Source organism: Drosophila navojoa, chromosome 2 (genome assembly GCF_054131105.1).
Source record: "Drosophila navojoa isolate 15081-1374.11 chromosome 2, UAZ_NAV_1.0, whole genome shotgun sequence".
NCBI lineage: Eukaryota > Metazoa > Arthropoda > Insecta > Diptera > Drosophilidae > Drosophila > Drosophila navojoa.
Window position 1 is genome coordinate 4,343,851 of NC_142890.1, and position 20,057 is coordinate 4,363,907.

At 35.1% G+C, this 20,057-nt stretch overlaps 2 protein-coding genes across 3 annotated transcripts; one reads left to right on the forward strand and one right to left on the reverse strand.

Annotated features, from left to right (window-relative positions):
- Positions 1–12,937: 12,937 nt before the first annotated feature.
- On the forward strand, positions 12,938–14,272 carry LOC115562177 (uncharacterized). Its single transcript, XM_030383085.2, has 3 exons — positions 12,938–13,145; positions 13,216–13,858; positions 13,915–14,272. Exons 1-3 carry the CDS (start codon positions 13,070–13,072, stop codon positions 14,072–14,074), a joined length of 879 nt encoding a protein of 292 aa, XP_030238945.1. The 5' UTR covers positions 12,938–13,069; the 3' UTR covers positions 14,075–14,272.
- Positions 14,273–18,951: 4,679 nt separating this feature from the next.
- On the reverse strand, positions 18,952–20,057 carry LOC149092073 (uncharacterized). Of its 2 annotated transcripts, XM_089256448.1 has the most exons (3): positions 19,502–20,057; positions 19,382–19,437; positions 18,952–19,314 (listed from the first exon to the last, which is right to left on the reverse strand). In XM_089256448.1, exons 1-2 carry the CDS (start codon positions 19,884–19,886, stop codon positions 19,421–19,423), a joined length of 402 nt encoding a protein of 133 aa, XP_089112574.1. In that variant the 5' UTR covers positions 19,887–20,057; the 3' UTR covers positions 18,952–19,314; positions 19,382–19,420. The 2 variants fall into 2 exon arrangements, with proteins under 2 accessions (XP_089112574.1, XP_089112573.1); XM_089256447.1 differs by having other exon boundaries at positions 18,952–19,437.

A 20,057-nucleotide genomic window follows, 5' to 3' on the forward strand; every position in this document is an offset into this window, starting at 1 on the left:
TCTATTAAATGGCATAAACATGTATGATTTTTCACTCTAAACTCTAAATTAAAAAAAAAAAATTGAAAATATGATATATATAATAATAATTAAAAGAGATAAGAATATAAATCTATATAAATATTATTATATTATCGATATTTATTCGAGACAATTCTAAAAACTTTGTTTAAAAAACTTTGTTTAAGGTAGAAATTTAATAATAATATTTCCCTCTCTTTTTTCTCTCTCTCACTTTCTCTTCCTCACTCTGTCTCTCTATCTCTCTCTCTCTCTCTCTCTCTCTCTCTCACACTCACTCTGTCTGGGGCTACCTCCCACCTTGGGACTGGGTTCTATTTCGCATTGACCTTCACGCTTTCTGTTCAATGCTTCTGCTGCCAACCTCCACTTTTTTGCATAGCTAAACCTTTTCGTCGAAATCAATAGCTATTTTAAAGCTTCTTTGTAATTGAAAATTTTCTCACTTTTCTGTTTACTTTGACCTAACCAATAGTTACTTCCAGGTCAGTGAATTCTTCTATGCACCAGAAAGAGAAATCGTGCTCAGCGTCCTCTAATGCACTTTAATAGGAAATAAGTATAGCAGGAGACGGTCAAGGAAAACCAATACTGAACGCTTAATAATAATAATAAATAAATAAATTAAATATTAAATAATTATAATAATAAAACATGAATAATAGTATATATTTTATTTATAATAATAATATTAATAGATATTATTTATTTTTATTGTTTTTTTTCATACAGCCGATTATTTGATCATTTAATTTATAGCATAACTAATCATAAAACTTCAGAGTAAGCTGAATTTTCTACACATGAATTATTGCATATTTTATTTATAATAATAATATTAATAGATATTATTTATTTATATTTTATTATTATTATTAATTTTTTTATTTAATTTTTTCTCATACAGCTTATCATTTAATCATTTTATTATTTTTTTTTTATATTTTTTATTTTATTTATTTATTTATTTATTTTTTTTTGCATGCAGCCGATTATTTAATCATTTAATTTATATCATAACTAATTATAAAATTTCAGAGTAAGCAGAATTTTCTACACAGAATCTCTTAGAATTTTTTCAAGCATTGTCAACGCGCTGCGCCAATGCCCAGACACGCCTCATTAACCGCTAGCAAAGTGTTGGCCAAGGCTCTCGCATCTCCACTCTCGACTTACGACTCTCCACTCTCCACCCTGAACTCACAACTCACAGCTGCAATGGCATTTGCTGCTGAATATATTTTAAGCGCAGCTCATCCTGTTAGCGGAAACCCACTTAGAGGCCAGCTCAAAGGAAGACAATGGCACAGGACGCTGGAGAAGAGAAAGGCAGCAGGATGCCAAAGCAGCAGGAAGTGCAATAGTTGCAAAAAGTTTTTGCGTAATTTTAATTATGCGCCGCTTATAAATTCAATTGCATTTAACAATTACAAACAGCAAAGTTTTTGACGGGATTAGTGGGCCGAGCCAGAAATGGGAATTTAATCCGACAGCTTCAAGGACAACGGGCAGACAGCCAAATGGCTTGTTAAACAGAACTTGAATTGAGAGCGAGCTGAGCCGGATTTTCGGGAATTTCGTGGAGCCCTTGAGTTAATGATGGCATTGACATTGGGCGGCAACGGTTCCGCAATTAATTATTCATAATGCACTCGAATGAAGTGTGCGAACTGAAAGGCTTTTCAGCCCGGCCAAATAGGAAAGCCTTTGACTTGCTTCACAAAAATCTTGGCCAGCACGAAAAATTCAAATGCATGTCTGGCAGCCGCAAGGCACACGGCATACGGCACACGACACAAAAGCAGCTGAGCAAAGGAAAATCTAGAAAATTGGCAAAACTTTCACCGGGCGCTGTTGGCCCTGTTAAAAACAGACAGAAATTGAAAATCGTGCGCAAAATTATAAAATATTAATCGTAGACGCATTGTATTTGAATTAACTCGACTCGACTCGACTTTTTCGGATAATGCATATACATATATCCGATTTCATTCGGTCGTGCCAAACAGGTAAATGAGATTTGGCCAGGGGGAAAATGGGAAATGCCAAAGAAATCCTATCGAAAAGAAAAACTAATTTCATGAAAATTGCTTCAGCTGTGAAATAATTTTCCTACAGCCCAAAGGCAACAATCGTCCAGCAATTGGCAGCTTGTTATCGCCCACGAGTTGAGCTTCGGTCGGTTTGGCTGGATGCTAACCCTCGGGGTTTATAGTTTTAGTTTTACCAGCTTCATCGCTTCTCTGCTTTCTTTTTTTTTTTTTTGGCATCAACTGTGAACACACTTTTTTTCCCTCAAATTAGATGTTTATAAAAATGTGTGTGCATTAGCCTGGCTGCAAACTTTTTCAATTGTTGGCCAAGACAAATGTTAAGGTAGGAAAATTGTTAACGAAGTTTAGATGGCTGAGCGGAAGTCTGTGAGACTAGGAAATAAGTGAAAGAGACTTTGCAGAATGGAGTAAGAGGCCTAACATGGTTGATAAAATTTGAAATGATTGATTGACTGATTGATTGATTGATTGAAGGAATGATTATCACGTAAAATAATAAGTTAACAAGAATTGATTAAGCTGATTTGCCGATTGACTGATTGATTGAAAGATTAATCATGTGTGATGCGCACACTGATTGATTATTTGATTGATTGAAATGTTAAACTGATTAACTGAACAGTTGATTGACTTACTGACAAGCTTGTTAAAGCGAATATTTATGAACTGACTTATACGAATGATGATTGAAATATATGATTGATGAGACGAAATCATTATAAAATAGATTTCAAGCAATCAACCAATTTTATGGTGATTTCGTTGAAATATATTGTTGATAGCTGAGTCACCCTAAAATTGACTGCTTGGCTGATTGAGTGATTGACTGACTGATAAGCTTGTTGAATACCTACTCAAACGCTGATTGTTCATTATTGAAGGCTAATTGAATGGTTGTCTAAGCAACTGACTAACTGGGCAACTTTTTGGATAAATGGATGATGGATGGACTAAAACAGTGACTTACTGTTTCATTGATTAACCAAATCACTAACTGATCAATGATTGACATACTTTTTAATCTTAAAGAGATTCGTCCATATCTGTTATCTTCCTTTAGACTGCACTTAACCTAAATGAAATTTCATTAAGAGCATCACAATGCATTGAAAACATGAAAGTAGGAGACAGAGAGAGAGAGAGAGAGAGTGAGTGAGAAAGACAAACGCTAAATGCAAATGCATTTTGAACAGCTGCGGCCAAAAGGCATCTTCAACTTCGGCCTTTGAATGTTAAACGGAAATTGTGGAAATTTCCAGAGTTAGCTTACCATTGAAAAGTTGTGAGAAAAGTGCATGCATAAGCAGTGCAGACATTTAATTTCTCATTAAACTGCAAGGCAGGACACGTGGCAGGACAACGCGGCTGTGGCAGCCGCAAGTCTGACGGCGTCAATTGTAAAATATGAAAATATGCAATTATAATTTACAGTTTCTTTGCTCGGCTCTTTGGGTTTGCCAGCTAGCTTGCCACATAAATTGCGGAAGCTGTTGCAGGCGCTGAGGCAACTTTGTGCCTGCCATTAAACCAAGAAAAGAAAAAATAAGATAAAATAAAAAGCGATACGTCCAAAAACTTTGATGCTTAAGACGTAGCACAGTGCCTGCTAATCCCGGACGTAGCTGCAGCAGCAGCAGCAGCAGCAGCAACAGCTACGCGCCAAGCACTTAACAATTAACTTGACTTGCACCTGCCGCAGCACGTTGCATATGCGCCTCCTGGCCGCCCCTTTGCCTTGCCAACACAAACATAACACACAGGAGAACTGACACGTCGCGTAATTTATGTTAAGCGTCGCATTTTTATGTTCAAACAAGCGAAGAAGCTGCTTATAATACAAGCAGCCGCCAAGCACCGCCAAGCACCGGCAGGCACCACCGCCAACCGCACCACCGCCACCAACTCGACGCATTCTCAACTGCATTCTCATATCTGCGTCTTCGGTGCAGGCAAAAAGTTAATTGAAACACACGCAAGAATGAAAACTGACAGAGCTGTCAGCGCGCTCCAATTGAGTTGTTTATGCGTTCACATATCATGATCTAACCATAAATCATGGTTGATTAAAAAAAATTAAGTGAACGCATGAAAAAATAAAAGAAAATGTGGCACAATTTTGACTTTATTAAACCTCAACAAAGCTGTAAAATGTCGAAGATTATGTGCAAAGAAAAATGCGCTGAAAAGTATGCTATGATTATTTTGCGATGCAAATAATATAATATATAATATATTACAAAAAAAAAAAAACTTTTTTAAAATACATATGTACTTCCTTATAAAAAGGGGATGCGCAGGCTTGGTATAAAATATATAAATATTAAAAAAAAAAAAAAATTAAAATATATTTAATTTAATTTATAAAAAATATAAAAAAAAATTATTACAACAAAATATTTATAATTTTTTTATTATTAAAAAATAAATAAATATCTAAATAATATATAGCAGCTAATAAAAGTCGCATATAATATAAATATTGTGATTTTACTTTTTAATTTAATCAAAACTTTAGAATTACACCCTTAAATATTATTACCACTCTGTTCTAAAAAATTATACAGAATTAATTATAATAAAATTTCTAATATCCAAAAATTCCTATATAATAATCCTTATATTGTCCAATTTTCTATAACATCTTCGCATAAACAAAGTTCACAAAATATAAGTTCACAAATCTGCCTCAATTGCAGTTCCAATCTCTTAGCATATAATTGAATCCATGTCCGCTCAATAAAACACACTTTGCTTGAAAAAAAAATTGATGGAAGTGGAAGCTACGTCAAAGTCGAAATGAAATTTAAAACCGAAAACATGAATTTTAATTAAGTACGTGCAAACGTACGCAGCAACAACATCAATAATTATGTAAAAATAATAAATAAATACATATATGATAAAATGGAAAGGAAAAAAAAAACAGAAAATCAGCGCAATTGCAGCAATCGCTGTATCGCATTTATTAAATTAACAACAATATTATGGCCACATTGCGAATCGTTGTTGACCAATTATGGCGACAAAGTGTCTTCATTAAATTATAAATTCATGAGCTTAACGTAATTTGCATGCCAATGCACTTTATGAAGTACTTTGTGCCATTAAAATGGATAAAAAATAAGAAAAAATCTTATTTAAATCGCAAATCGAAATACATACATACATAAGAAAGAGAAGCTAACTATGGCAAACCGAAATTTGTATACTCTAGCTACAGAAGCTAAGCATGGATGGATGGGCTAGAAGACCAGGTAGTGTACTAAGCGATGATTCATACGCCAATACCCGACTGGAACTTATCCTGACTTGATATCTATAAGAAATGCACTGAAACTTTAACTGTAGCTTCCCTATAACTCTAGCTTTCCATAATAATTTTTTATTTTATTTTTTGCCTAGATCTAACTGTAGTTGTAGTAGATATACATTTATCGTTACTACACCATATCAATGGCTATGAAGTTATCGATAGTTGACGTGACTGGGGAAAATCGTGAATAGCTTAAGCAGAAGAAGACGAACGACAGCGTAATTTTTAAGTAGAAAGCGAAGGAGTTCAGAAGCGAAGCGTAGGAAATAATAAATTAAATAAAGCATTCCATATATCCTTGATATAAAAAAACTTTCACTTGTAAATCATTTATTATAATAGATTTCTCCTCCAACAACCCAATTTAGACTTTTTCAGAGGGCGTCTAGTTAGAGTTTGAGCTATAGGACACAAATGGAATGGTCTAAAACGACCCCACATTGCTGAAGAGTATATACATACATAATTAAACATATATATTTACGCATATGTATAATTGTATATACATACATATATGTACACACATTTAAAATTGCCATTATACACAATTGCTTACCGAATGATAGCATCCGCTATTACCTCATATAAAGCGAGAAAATAATAATAAAAATAAAAAAAAAATTAACAATAAAAAAAACAAACAAACCCAGAGAATCTGGTGTTCATAATTACAGATGGCCCACGGCCTATTGACACTTGCGGCATGTAAATTAACAGTTATTATTATCGCGCAGCAGTGCAAACAAATGTGAGCAAATAGCAAACAATATGAGCAAAATGAACCAGGCTTAAAGTGGCAAATTGATAAATCGGTTCGCCTAACTGAGACCTCAATTGCCATTCTTTTTTTTCCTGTCAGGCCATAAATAATTTGCACGTTAGGATAGAGCGAATGTGCAACAGATTTGCCGCAAACACAAACAGTTTATTGTTCATGGCCCAATGCATAGCTAAATGGCTAGAAAAAAAAAAAATATTTTAAAAAAAAACATCAAAACTTTGGTTACGCTTATTTTATTTATGGACCAAAATGTTCAAATCAAATATTTTTGCCCTGCAAAATTTATTTGTATAAAGGAAGGCCATGCGCTGCAGTCGAGAATGAAATTATTAATTTGCATGTGTGATTATTTTTATTTAAATAAACACACTGACACACACACGCTCACACACACATAACACTCGCCGGACTGGCCGATGAGAATTCATTTTTTAATGCCCCACGGCTCTGAAAAGTATGCTACGACTTTGACTGTGCGCCGAGTCCATGCCTGTGTCTATGTGTATGCGTGTGCGTGTGGGTCTGTGTGTGTAAATTAAATTTGCATGCATATTTCTTTACTATGAGCAATGCAATAAACAAACAAACACACACACACGCACGCACACACCCACATCTATTTTTTATGCATGCGCTATTTTAATGCGTTTCCACTGCACAACATTTTAAGCCATTTGCCAATGTTTTTAATCTGAGTAAAGCTTGAAGAAATGCGAGAGAGTACATAAGACAACAAAAATAAATTCTTATAAAATAATCCGTGCTGAGCTAAAAAAGTTTAGTGCCCTAAAATTTATTAAAAATTTTTCATTTATCATAAAAAGATTTTTTTTTAAATATATAATAAAAGCTTTAAATAATCCTACTTAATATTGCTCAAAAGTAACAGAAAAGATTTTTTGTGTTAAAAATTCTTGTAACAATTTCAAAAATATTCAAAATTCTCATGAAATCAATACGAAACATAATATTAAAAATATTTTTAATATATTTTATTTATTTTTTTAATTTAATTTATTAAATATTATTATATGAATAGTTATTAAATTTAATTTAAAAAATATATAATTAAATAAAACATTCATTGGCTTTCTAGCATCCTACCTAGCGACCTATCGATGCTATCAAGTGGAAACACTTTGCATTAATTCAACTGATTTTCAAATTATAATTGTGAGCTGTCATAATGCGCATATAAAGCATTCGCTCTGCTGCGTTATTCAATTAATATTTATTTTCCTTTTTGTTTCAGCTGTAAACATAATGATTGCAGTGTAAATTACCAGCGATTAACGCAACAAACAGCCAAATGGCAATGGCCATGACCAATAGGATGCAGCTGACACCGCACTCGTTTGAGCTGTGCTCACATTTCTACAAATATATATATTTATGTATACCTATATTGGATACGTGCACTCTATAAATTATTTGGCCAGTCATTGCCAAACGGCATACAAATGGCTGGCAAAGCACTGTTTGGCTAAAAACACAAACCGGCACAGCAAATAAACATTTGTCATGTTGCATGGCGGCTAAAAACTGGCAACGGGTCCGTTTTATGGACCAACAGCTTCCACTGAAAAGATAATGCAAGGACATGCGAATGCTGTCATATTTCACACATAGACATATGGTATGCCAAATTGGCCAAAAACGAAACGAAATGAACCTAAATACACATGGCTAAAACAAATAGCTAGCTTAAAGTCGGAGGCAAGGTTTTATAGTAGAATAATCATTGATTGTTTGTGAATTTGACGACAAAACAAAAATATATAGAATATATATATATTATAGATAAGCAAATATTTATTATTATAGATATGCTAAGCTCATGACAGTGTTGCAACTAACTATTTATGGCAATAGTAATAACATGTATCTATGGGGTATACAAAGACGACTGTAATCTCTAATGTATGCATATACTCTGAGAACAAATATCTATAAAATATCTGCCATTCTATTGCTTTGTCTACTCGTAAGTCGGTCAGGGATCTCGCAATGTCATATAGATATATCATAAAGTTTTGAAGTTCCATACATAGGTCTTTCCACGCAGATCAAATGTATTCAATTATCGATAGGTTTTTCATTTCTATGATATCGATAGAAATCAAACACTAACTTCAGTCATTGATACAAAGATAAAAATCTAATCTCTCTATATTAAAATATAGAGTTAGATCAAACTTAAACTTTACCTATTTATAGAGTGAAATCAAACTCAAACTTCGGCTATTATCTTATATATATAAATAGCTCATTTGAAGAGCTATAAAGGCAGAATTCCTTCCCTTAATAATCTTTAAATATGTATGCATCTACTTAGATATTAGTTTCTCGTCATCTTCTAGTACCTCTCTCACCTTCCGACATCCTTTTAATATAAAATAAGTACACTAATATTTAAAATTATCAATTCAATTCCATTCAATCTAAACATAATATTTAGCTACATGTCATATAATAACAGTTGTGGCTATTGCTTCGGCTATGCTAATTGTAGTCCACAGCAAACGAATATTTTGGCCTATGCCTATGCTATGCCTTTATTTTCAAATATGTGCTGTGTTCATTAATTACAGCAAAGCGGTAAGCCTCAGACCTCGTAGTGCTGCTCGCTGCTCGACCGAGTCCAGCCAAATCACATAATCGCCCGGCCAGGCGACAAGCCCGTGAGGCTGAACTAGAGATGAGAGCGTGTCGTGAGGGACAAAGCTACTTGATATAAAACTATGATTGAGTGTTGAATATATGCATTTATATATTTATAATGTATTATACTCAAATATATTTTGATAATATATTGATATTAACAAAAAAGAAATATATTTAATTTATTCACAATCTAGTTCTACATCATGTAAAAGTTATTATTCATTTCATGCTCTTAAATAGAGTCTCCATTTTTTAATTTTCCCAAATCAAACCATATATATAGCACATAGCTCTACCATAAGCTTTATAAAAATTAGAGTTTCCCATGAATTTATTTTCACTTCATCATGGCTAAGCTTCATCTGCTATTCTCTACTCATCTCATCCATTAAATTTTATAGACATGGGAAGAGTAAAACTCTTCCATTCGCTTACATTCCACCAAATGTTCGTGTCACGCTGAGGCAGTGCAGCACGTGCCCATCCCTAGCCATTCAGTTCACCCCGTTGCATGGTTTCATGCCACACACGTCGCCAGAGGAAATGCAGTGCAAACTTTTGCGCAAATTAACAAATTTTCAAATCTACTCGCACAACAAAAATATGCTCTATTTGCCTATGTCGCAGTTTGTTGTTGTTTATGCTGCTACCTTAATAGGGGGCGGGAGGCTGGAGTGGTGGGGGCACTGGGAGTGGTCACGCCTGCATGGTCGAATTTTGTGGTCCAGCCGCAAATGCTACGAACAATTGTGTTTTTCTTTAGTAAATAACTCGACACAAGTTCGGACTTTGACACTTTTTTGTTGCATGGAATTGCGGCATGCAAATTTAATTTGCCAACGCCTGCAGGCAAACCGGATCGTTATCGTTTCGTTTCCCAAACCCACACACACATACACACACTCAAAATTTGATTAAATTATACATTTATAGACACACACACACACACACACACACAAATATATTCATTTGAATTTGCTGCATATTAAATCAGAATTTATTTTTCTTTTTCGTTTGCATTTTTTAAGTAATTTCTCAAATTGTGAATCGCCGCAAATCTCCGGGCTCAGCTAAAGTAATTACATTTCGAAATTGCCAAAGTCGAGTAAGCGTAGCAGTTTCTGTTGTTTTTCCCTTTTATCGAAATGGTTATTATGCCACCTTGGATTTATTGGCTCGTTTTTCCAATTGACAGTCAGACACGTCTGCCGTTCATACTTCATTTATATGTTGATGACAAAATTTGCAATGCAATCTTGGCCGCAAGGCCTACTGGGAGACGCAACGAGACGCATTTATTGCGTATTTTCTAGCACCGAAAACCAAATGTCATCTTAACGTGGCTTACGTTGCCACACCCAGCCATGTTCAGTCCAAGCAGCAGCTGGCTTTAAGAGCTGGCCGAGGCCAACTGACATGCACGTATGCAAAACGCGTGCCTGACAATTCTTTGTGAAGGCAGCTAGAAAAAATATGAAATTAGTTTTTTTTTTTAGTATTTTTATGTGACTTGAGGAATGCAATGTGAACGGAGGAATAGATGTGACTATATATGTATATGTATATATAGTGGAGAGGGGGATATTTATATGAAGGCAGTGAAGAGTAGAAGAGCGCAACACAATTTCAAAATATAAATTAAAAAAATTATTGCACTGCAAGGACGGTACAGGCATACTTATATACTATTGGTATATACCAATAGAAGTTTTTTTTAAATTTTTTTATAATTATTTTTATGTGGAGCTTCTGTATATCTCCGATAGTGGTAAACCAAAAGATTATATTTATCCTAATATATACATTTATTTAAACACAGGTTATATCAATTTAGAGGAAAAAAATATGAATAAATAAAAAATACTAAACGAAAGGTCTAGGAAACTTCTATACTTACATAATTTAATTTTGATAGAAGAATAAAAAAATAAATGAATAACTAAAATTTTAATTACGAAGGAAAACATAAAACATAATTCAGAGGTCTAAGAAACTTCCATACCTACAGATTTTCTTTAAAATTAAGTATGTAAACATTCAATTAAATTAAAATAACAATAATACGAATTTGTATGAGAAATTCAAGCTGAACTGTTCAGCGGATCCGCCAAACAATTGAATTTAAATAAAAATTAAATTTATACAAATTATATATTTTTTAAATCTAAAAAACTAAATAACAATAATTTAAAAAAAAATTAATAAAAATAAATAAACTTACAAAAAATAAATAATTTTTTAATATAAAATGTTTGTTTAATAATGTAAATTTTTAAAAAAATTTCTTCTTTTGCTATTGCAAAATAACAATAAAAATAGCATTTATTCAATATACATACATTTTAAAAATTATTATTATCATTATTTAAATTTATTTTTAAATGTTGTTTTTTTTTTTAATATATATTTAAAAAAAAAAGATTTTTATGAAACTGCTGAATTGCTCCTTATGCTTAGGTTTCCTCAGAAGCTAATGTGCAAAACTATATGTAGTAAATACCCTATATAAAAATGTAGCTGTTAATGGAGCTGAGCCACAACTCATTTGCGGCGTTTGTTTGCGCCTCAAATTAGTGTCCAGTGTCCGTGCATATTAAATGCAAAGCACAATTTGCGAAGCGAATGTCATTTGAAATGCTTTTTCATTACCGAAGACAGACAGTGAGACGAAAAGAGACAGACAGTCAAAGAGAGAGAGACAGAGAGAAAGGGGCAGAGAGATTCTTTATAGTTCGCCCAAAAGTATGCAATAATTTTTTCTAGCTGCTGTCATAAAGTGCGCTGTTTTGTGCCAAGATTGCGCAATTTCAATGTACTTCAAATAGATATTTAATAGTCCAACTGACAAACACTAAAGAAAGACAACAGACACACACACAAACACACACACACACACATACATAAAGCGAGTGTAAATAGAGAAAGGAGCATCGTTTCATTGGGCTGGCAGTTGTTGCTTTCATGTCAAGCCTTTGTTGACAGTCGAAAACATTTATGCGATTTTCTCGTTAGATGCACAGAGCAAATAAAAATTTATGAAATACACACACACACACACACACACAGACAGACACACTGAAAAATTGTGCAATATACTGCCATAAAGAATTTAGCAAGAGATAAAAACAAATTCGAGTTTTGTGTAGTTTGAGCAAATTTTGCAATTGTCAAAATGAATTAATGTTTAACTGGTAAATTTGCTTTTGCTATCTGTTCGACTATGGAGCAAGCACACTTAAGGCCGATTGCATTTTAAATTACCCCAAGTAATTTGCTTGACCAACCACCAGTAGCAACAACAACTACAACAACAACAACAATAAATGTGGGTAATAAAGTGGCAAATAAATGAAATAAAGCCATTTGCCGTCCAGTTTCTTCCGGCTTTTATTACAAAACACACTTCGAACTCCAAATAAAAGCGCATAAACTGCCAAACAATTGAGAATAGCTGAGAACAAGCTCTTTTAAGTGCTTACTGAAGACCGAGACTGCCAACTACAATTCAATTTTCCGTTGTTTAAAGCCTGCAAGTAGCAGCTAACCCACAGTCCGACAGTCTCAGTCAGAACCCCAGCTCCTCACACATAGCTCATCCAGTACTTAAGCAAGAAACTCTGGGCTCGAGGATTACAGGCAAATTGCAAACATCTTTGCATGTCTCGCACACACACACACACTCACACTCTGCAAACTAATTTTATTGTATACCACATTCATGAGCATTCAGATCGCCTCACAATTCACTCCTCAGCCAGCTCCTTGTCCTCTGGCAATCGTGTGCTAAAAATTTGTACAAGAAAATTGTTGAAGTGTTTCGTCTTAAGTGGCCCCATCTAGAACAATTGAAGGCTCTGCTTAGCCAGCGGCTTTAAGCCAATAAACAACAGAGCCAATCGAGTAAAATTCTGCACAGTTTTTTTTAGCTTTAAGTTTACCTTTGTTTACGTGGCTTAAATAGCTCAGAAAACTTCAAGGGCAGGCTAGTAAAATTTAGATTGATATCAATATCTATTTTGACACATTTTGCAACACTACATTCAGTTAGAATAAGTCACTAGAAAAAGCAAACGTTGAGAATGAAATTGCTTGCAGTTGACAGTTCCTACAACAAATTTCAAACCAAAAAATCAAAGCCGCTCAGTTGTCATAAGATTCAACAGCTCAAGTAAATTATAACTGCTGTGTGGTGTTTCTTCATTTTTTTTTGTTTTGTGCAAGAAACTCTCAGACAAAATGCCATACCTTTTTCGCAGTCTCTTCTCGAATCGCTACAATACAAAAGTGAAGAATTTCTATGAGAGATATGAAGGTAGAATAAAATATAAAAAATAATATATATATTTATATAGAATCCCATATCAAGTACTAAACCTCCTCAGCTGTTTGTTTAGCTATACCGAATATGGCGCCTATGCCGCGACCGCCCGCACTAGAGCCTCAGAGCAGAGCCGCGAGCCAAGCCTTCAAAATTGAGCCCAAAGGCGCGGTCAGGAATTTTCACTACGGCAGCGGGGAGCCGAGCGCCGATTGGCGCACCTCCGATAATGTGCCCATTGTGGAGCGCCGTCGCATGGAGGAGGCCAGCGATGTGCAGCTGATGGAGCTGGAGTTGAATCCGAGTGGGGTCTTCAGCCACACCGTCTGGGAGGTGGAGCTGCCCGGCGAGGAGCTGCCCATATTTGCCAATCAGCAGCCCGCAAAGAGCGGAGTCGCCCGGCTGGGCCGCATCAAGATGTTGACCAAGATGAAGGGGCGGCGCAAGAAGGCGGACATAGTCAAGCGTGCCCAGCTGCTGTCCCGTAGCAAGCCACCGGCGGAGCCAGTGGAGCAGCCCAAGCCGGAGCTGCCCAAGAAGCCAGCGGATCGACGTCGGCTCAAGCAGCCGGGCGAGCAATTCCTCTGCGAAGATTGCAACAAAAAGTTCGATCACTCCTGGATGCTGGTGGCCCACAAACGCACCCACACGGGCGAGAAGCCCTTCGTCTGCCCTGACCAGAATTGCCAGAAGAGCTTCGCTGATCGGTGAGGCAACTACAATAGATGTACATCAATATCTATCTATATTTCGCATGTCACAGCTCGAATTTGCGCTCCCATCAGCGCACCATGGGCCATCATCGCTGGGAGTTCCAGTGCGCACAGTGCGGCAAGTACTTCAGTCAGGAGTGCTATCTGAGGCGACATTCCCTGGACGCCTGCCGCAAGTATCTGCTATCAGCGAGGATGAAGAAAGGCTAACTAAAAGTTAGTTGAATCGATCAAAATGTGATATACTTTTGCTTATCTAATGCATGACGAGACTGCTCATGATTACAAATTCTTATGCATATATAAGATTTATTTATGTACAGATATATTAGATGTAACATCATCATATACAGATGCTCTCCTAAAATTTGCAATGTTTGTCAAACACACGCTAATAGTCCTTATCCTTTAGATATAATCCACTGCAGAGTACATTCTTTTTTTATTAAATAAGTATTATATGAATATATTATACTAATATTAAGAGATGTTCTTAACAAGTTTTTACTATAAACATGAAGTGCCAACAACTGTACTTTTTACAAGCTGGACTATAATAATAAATATCGGTTTCAGCAGGCTTGTAAATAGGAACAAAAAATACATTTTCTGGATTAAAATTTTATATAAGGAAGTTAAATATTAATAATGATATATGATACGAGCTCGAATCAAATATGAGATAGTATTTCATCAATCTTGAAAATTAAAAACAAAAAAAATGTTTATGAAATAAAGTATTCTATAAAGAATATAAAAGTTAATATCAATGTATATAGATAGATTGATCTGAACTCCACCCTAGAAAAGTAAGCCTCCAAGAGTTTAGAAACTGTTATTTTGATTAGAGTAGAAGACTTATTTTGATTCCTATACATATAAAAGAAACTGGCTATAACGACGGCTGCTTAAGAGTCGTTATAACCGGATTCTAATGTATTTTTAAAATGCAGCTTACAAATGATAAGTAAGCCCTCTTCCCAAAAATCATATTTTTTAATGGCTAAACAATTTCTGCTCCATTTTTTTGAGTAGAAACGATTTCTAGCCAAAGGGCGAAAGTTATATTCAAATGAAAGGATAAGTTACCACGAAATAAGGGTTTCTTTGTGACTAGGTATATATACATATTGCATTTAGATAAGTCATGATATCAATACATATCACAATACTACATATGATATTTTTAACTTATATTTATAGCAATAGTATAATAAACTAAAACAAACTATAATACTTAAATATGCATTTATTTTTAATTTTTATATATTCAAATTTAATCTATATCTCATTTCTAAATATCTGTCTATAAGCCTATTCATTCTTTGCATTGCAATGCCATCTGCCATCTGTCATCTGCCCACAAATTCCTTCATATATTCCACCATCTGTGGAAGTTGTGCTGCTTTGACACCTACTACACACAATATCGGCAAGCTGTTTAACATTTCAAAGCGAGTTGGCCAAGTTTTCAAGTGGCAGACACACTGCAATTTCGGCTCGATGCAACTAAATTGGCTCATTAGCAGACAAAGAGCCAATTCCTTGGCCAGCCGGAAGTAGACTTTCGGCCGAATTGCCGAAGTTTTCAAGTGTTTTGCTCTAAATCAAACAAAAATGTGAGGGCGAAACTTTTGGCCATTCTCACACACGCACACACACACACACACACACACACATGCACTGTCGCGCACACTTCTTTGGCACAATTAATGATCGGAAGGGAGTTTTTAGTGCTTCGATTGCGGTTAACCACGCCCGCTGTGTAAGCCCCACACATTTGGCCACAATTTTGACGGCAGCAGCTGCACGGCCAAATGCAACGGTCGAAATGCAAACAGTTCGATGCCTGCTTTGCTACAGGGACTATGACAGTGACAACAACAACAAGCAGTAAGCGGCTGATACGGGATGATGGGCGAATACTTGATGCCCTGTAAGCGCGGGAAAGTTTCGGAATTGAATGCAAAGCGATTATGAAGTAAAATGAGTTGAAGTATTCATATATTTTAAGAGAGGAATGTTGAGAAGGCTGATGTAATAAATTCAAATTTATTCAGTTTGGTCACGATCCAAGTTCTCCGGAAATGCAGAATAGTTTCCAAATTATTTGAGCTATCATCACCTACACCTACAAATTTGTTCTATTAAACTCTATTATGTTCTATAAATAATAAAAAAATTAATAAAAAAAAAAAACACATTTTTTGGGTTCAGATTAATTTTAGCTAATATATGTATTTTTTTTAGTTTTCAAAAATATTCCGAAATTTTGGAACCCCAATCAAATGTGAACATCTTGCATTATTTTTATAAAACAATTGATAGATTTATTTTTAAATGGGCTACCAAGTTGAACTTCTTTAAGAAATTTTATCACTAGGGGAAGAAGTGTGTGTACTCTCATCTTTCTAGAAAAAATTAAAAAGTTCAGTTTTTTTTTAATTTAAGATTTTTTTTAAATTTTAAATTTACTCAATTAATTAATTAATTATTGTGAATAATTTAATTTTTAATTTTAGACTTGCTTTACCCTTTATAATCGTGAAAATTTAGAATTTTTGAGAGAAGCCTTTATTGTTAGAAATGTGTAGAGCTGAGTACAGCATCTAATGAGGAACGGGGTATTGTTAGAGTGAGTTCTGCATGGGCTTTAAGATGTATGCGAAAAAGTAGGTATATTAATATATGATGGTATAGTTATTTAAAAACTTAGGACTTAAGTTAGACTGTACTTTCGTATGGTACTTTCGTATAAACAAGTTCCCCTCGATAGTTATAAACTGAAATATTATATATGCATGGAGTTTAAATGTATAGTAGATTTACTATTCCAAGCTAAGCCTTTTCCAATGATACAAATCTTCAATGCAATGCAACAGCCAATTCATTGATAGTCCACATTTATAAGCAAAAAAAAGTCCAGCGAGCCCAACGCCCTCATTATCTACAGAGTATAACAAGATGAGACAGCATGGGTAATGCGTTAATTTATGGTCGCAAGATAAACAACGAGCAGACCAAAGCAATTGAACGTGAGCTGGGTGCGTGGGTGCTGGGTGGAGAGTGGGCGGTGGGTGGTGGGGAGTGAGCAGCAGGCGACAAATGATTTAAAGGCTCTGGTCAAGTATAAAACGTGTGAGCACTAAAACGCAATTACTTAAGAGTCACGCCGAACAATGCCATGGCTCGACAAGTGGCCAATGGGCCAATATCTATTGCTGGCAATTGGCCAACAAAAAACTATATAAAAGAAAAAAAAAACTAAATGCTTTTTTTTTTGCTGTCTTTTCGTTTTGTTATTAAATATTTGATGCTGTCGAGACGCGCGACAGGCGTCACATAATAAAATTGTAAAACACGAAATTTTATTGAGCTGCGAGCGAGCGCACTTAAGTTCGGCAAGAACGTGGCCAAATGGCCGGCAAAGTGAATTTTTATGCCACCCAAAACGCAGCATGCGACACGTTGCATGCAGCAAGCGGAGGCAACGTCTGTGGCACAGCTCAGCTCAGCTCAATGTTGGCCTCTGCCACGTTGTCAACGTATTTTAAAACTAATTTGCCAACTGGGAGCCTTTCATTTGGCCAAAATATAGCTATCTCCCTCTCTCTCTTTCTCTCTCTCATGCTTTCCCTCTGCTGTCGCTTTGGCATGCAGCTAGTTGAGTCGTAAATTATTTTAGCATTTCATTTGAAGACTCGTAAGCTGGCCGAAGAGTTGCCCAAAAGTTGGCCAATTCAATTCAATTACAATTTGCATTCAAATTTTTAAGGTACACCAGAGCGTGCATAAATAATTGAATAGGGGTATTCCCCAATTGCAGTTTGTTTTAATTTCATTCCCATGAAGCCGATAGCTGCTGAAACAAAGTGCCTAAGTGATTTAGCTAAACTAATGGAGATATTGAGAAAAAGCTGGAGCATTGCAATCCAGAACGAACTCTTGGCATATTTACTTTGCTCAAAATATTTAAAAATTGTAACGGCTTATAAACATATAAATCTCTATATATTAGGCTTAATAATTCTCATATTTATACATACATATAGAGAATTAAATTATCAACAATTTACAACAGGAGTTATAAGGCTAATGAGCAGAGAAAGACAACGAGGTGAATCAACGAATCATATCGAATCTATTGATATGTTTACATATACAAATTTTATAGCACTACAATAATACAATTTATATAAAAGGCTATATTCCCATTTTATCTCAATTCGCCTTTCGCATTTTCCTTCAAATTGCATTTGTTTTCTTTTTTTCTTCGCTTGCTGGCATACTCCCGCGCTTCGATGATAATACAGTCGAGTCTCTATAGTTTGTACCCCCCCGTAATCGAAAATTGCGATATATCGATCAAAGTTCTATCCCCTTGAAAAAATTCTTTCTCGATAATTATCGATATTTTTCATTTCTGTGTAAATCGAAAAAAAAAATGATCCGCTTGACATATTCAATTTTCGGGACTGTATAACAAAAAATTATAATATGAAGAATCATTTATATACCCTTCTTTGTCACTATACAAATCTCTTATATTTACCTTTATAGAGCACAACATTATCGCTGCAGCTGTTGATATTATGAAATCACTTGATTATTATAGCATTTCATTCAATTTGTCACGTAATGTAATTCAGCTGCAATTTAGAAATCAATTTTAAGTTGCTTTCAGACTTGATTCCCTTTAATGAAATTTAGTCCATTGAAATTAGTCAACTAATGAATAAAGCTCTTGTTAGAGTCTTTAATTGCTTTCTAGGTCTACGTCTAGTATTAAGTTGACGCCGATAAGCGCAGCACTCTGAAATGGCTCAAGGCCAGCATTGGCTGAATCAACATACTATGATGCATATATTAAGCCTAGTCATTCAAAGCAGAATACTGGCAGAAAATATAAAAAATATATATATATTTTAATTTTTGTATTATAAGCTTAATTTATTTTATTTTTAAAATTTTTCTTTTCCTACTATGTTGTGTCTTTTATTTTATTTGAACCGCATCAAATCCAAACTCAACTTCAATTAATACATATGCCTAGAGCTTTAATGTGCTTTAAAGCTTGAGGTATGATTTAATTGCTGCGAAAGCTTTCAGCGTCAGCCAAACAAAATTAATTCGTATATAAAAATATTTAATGAGAGCAACTTTAAAGCACTGTTTCTTTTTTCTAAATATAATAATTTAACAGATATATTTATTTATGCTTTATATATACATACATTCACATTTTCATCTATCAACTAAAATCCTGTAAAAATATTCATTCATTTATACTGCCAACAAGCCAGCCACAACTTTCTGTCTACTTTCAGCTGTAGTTGTTGTTGTTGTTGTCGTCTACTAAAATGTCAGCAAAGTTAAAATGTCAAATGCCGTTTATTAGCGCATTTCGTCCTGCAGGTGATGGTTGTTATCCAAGAAAGCGCCAAGCGATGCTAAATTTGCGGTTGATGAAAAGAAAACGTCAGCAACGGCACATTCCGGCGAAAATTTATGACCCACCGAGTAGCGCACGGCACGTGCACACGCTTTAAGCTGTATTTAAGGCACTCGCATATCTTTGGGAGAGACAGTTGTACTAACTGAGCACATAGGAGTTTTACTTCCCCGTCGATGCCTTACCGAAGTGTGTGTCCGATTCGGAACTGGTCATCCCAATGGATCCCCTTGATAGCGACCTATCCGGCACGCGTATTATGTCCACCGTATTCCGACGCATTTGCACTGGCATTGTGGGCAGAGATCTGGGCACAAAGTGAACCTCGGACGGCTCAAGGCACGCCCTCAGGCAAAAGAAACAGCAGACAAAGCACATGATTATAGTTATAGCACACACGGGGATTACAATATAGATCAATGGTATGTGCAGTGTCTCATTCTCCTCATTCAGATATATCCAAAGATCCTGCAACTGCTGCGAGAAATCCATTTTAAACCAGATGAACTTGAAACTAGAACTGAGATCCAACCGATTGTCGCACTTCACTTGAACAAGCGTCCGACTCATATATAGCACATATATATAACTTAATGGGACTCATTTGTGGCTTTGAGGCGCTGGTCAGTGAATCAGTACAGTAGTCACCAGCTATAAGGAAATGAGGAAACCTCTTCAAAGCAATTATTTAGCTCGAGCTTTGTGCAGATTTGCAGTAGCTTATCAGCTGCGCATTTATAT

Coding starts and splice junctions, on each gene's coding strand:
- LOC115562177 (XM_030383085.2), top strand. CDS start 13,070: ATGCCATACCTTTTTCGCAGTCTCTTCTCGAATCGCTACAATACAAAA. Junction 13,146..13,215: donor TTTCTATGAGAGATATGAAG/GTAGAATAAAAT, acceptor AAACCTCCTCAG/CTGTTTGTTTAGCTATACCG. Junction 13,859..13,914: donor CAGAAGAGCTTCGCTGATCG/GTGAGGCAACTA, acceptor CGCATGTCACAG/CTCGAATTTGCGCTCCCATC.
- LOC149092073 (XM_089256448.1), bottom strand. CDS start 19,886: ATGAGTCGGACGCTTGTTCAAGTGAAGTGCGACAATCGGTTGGATCTC.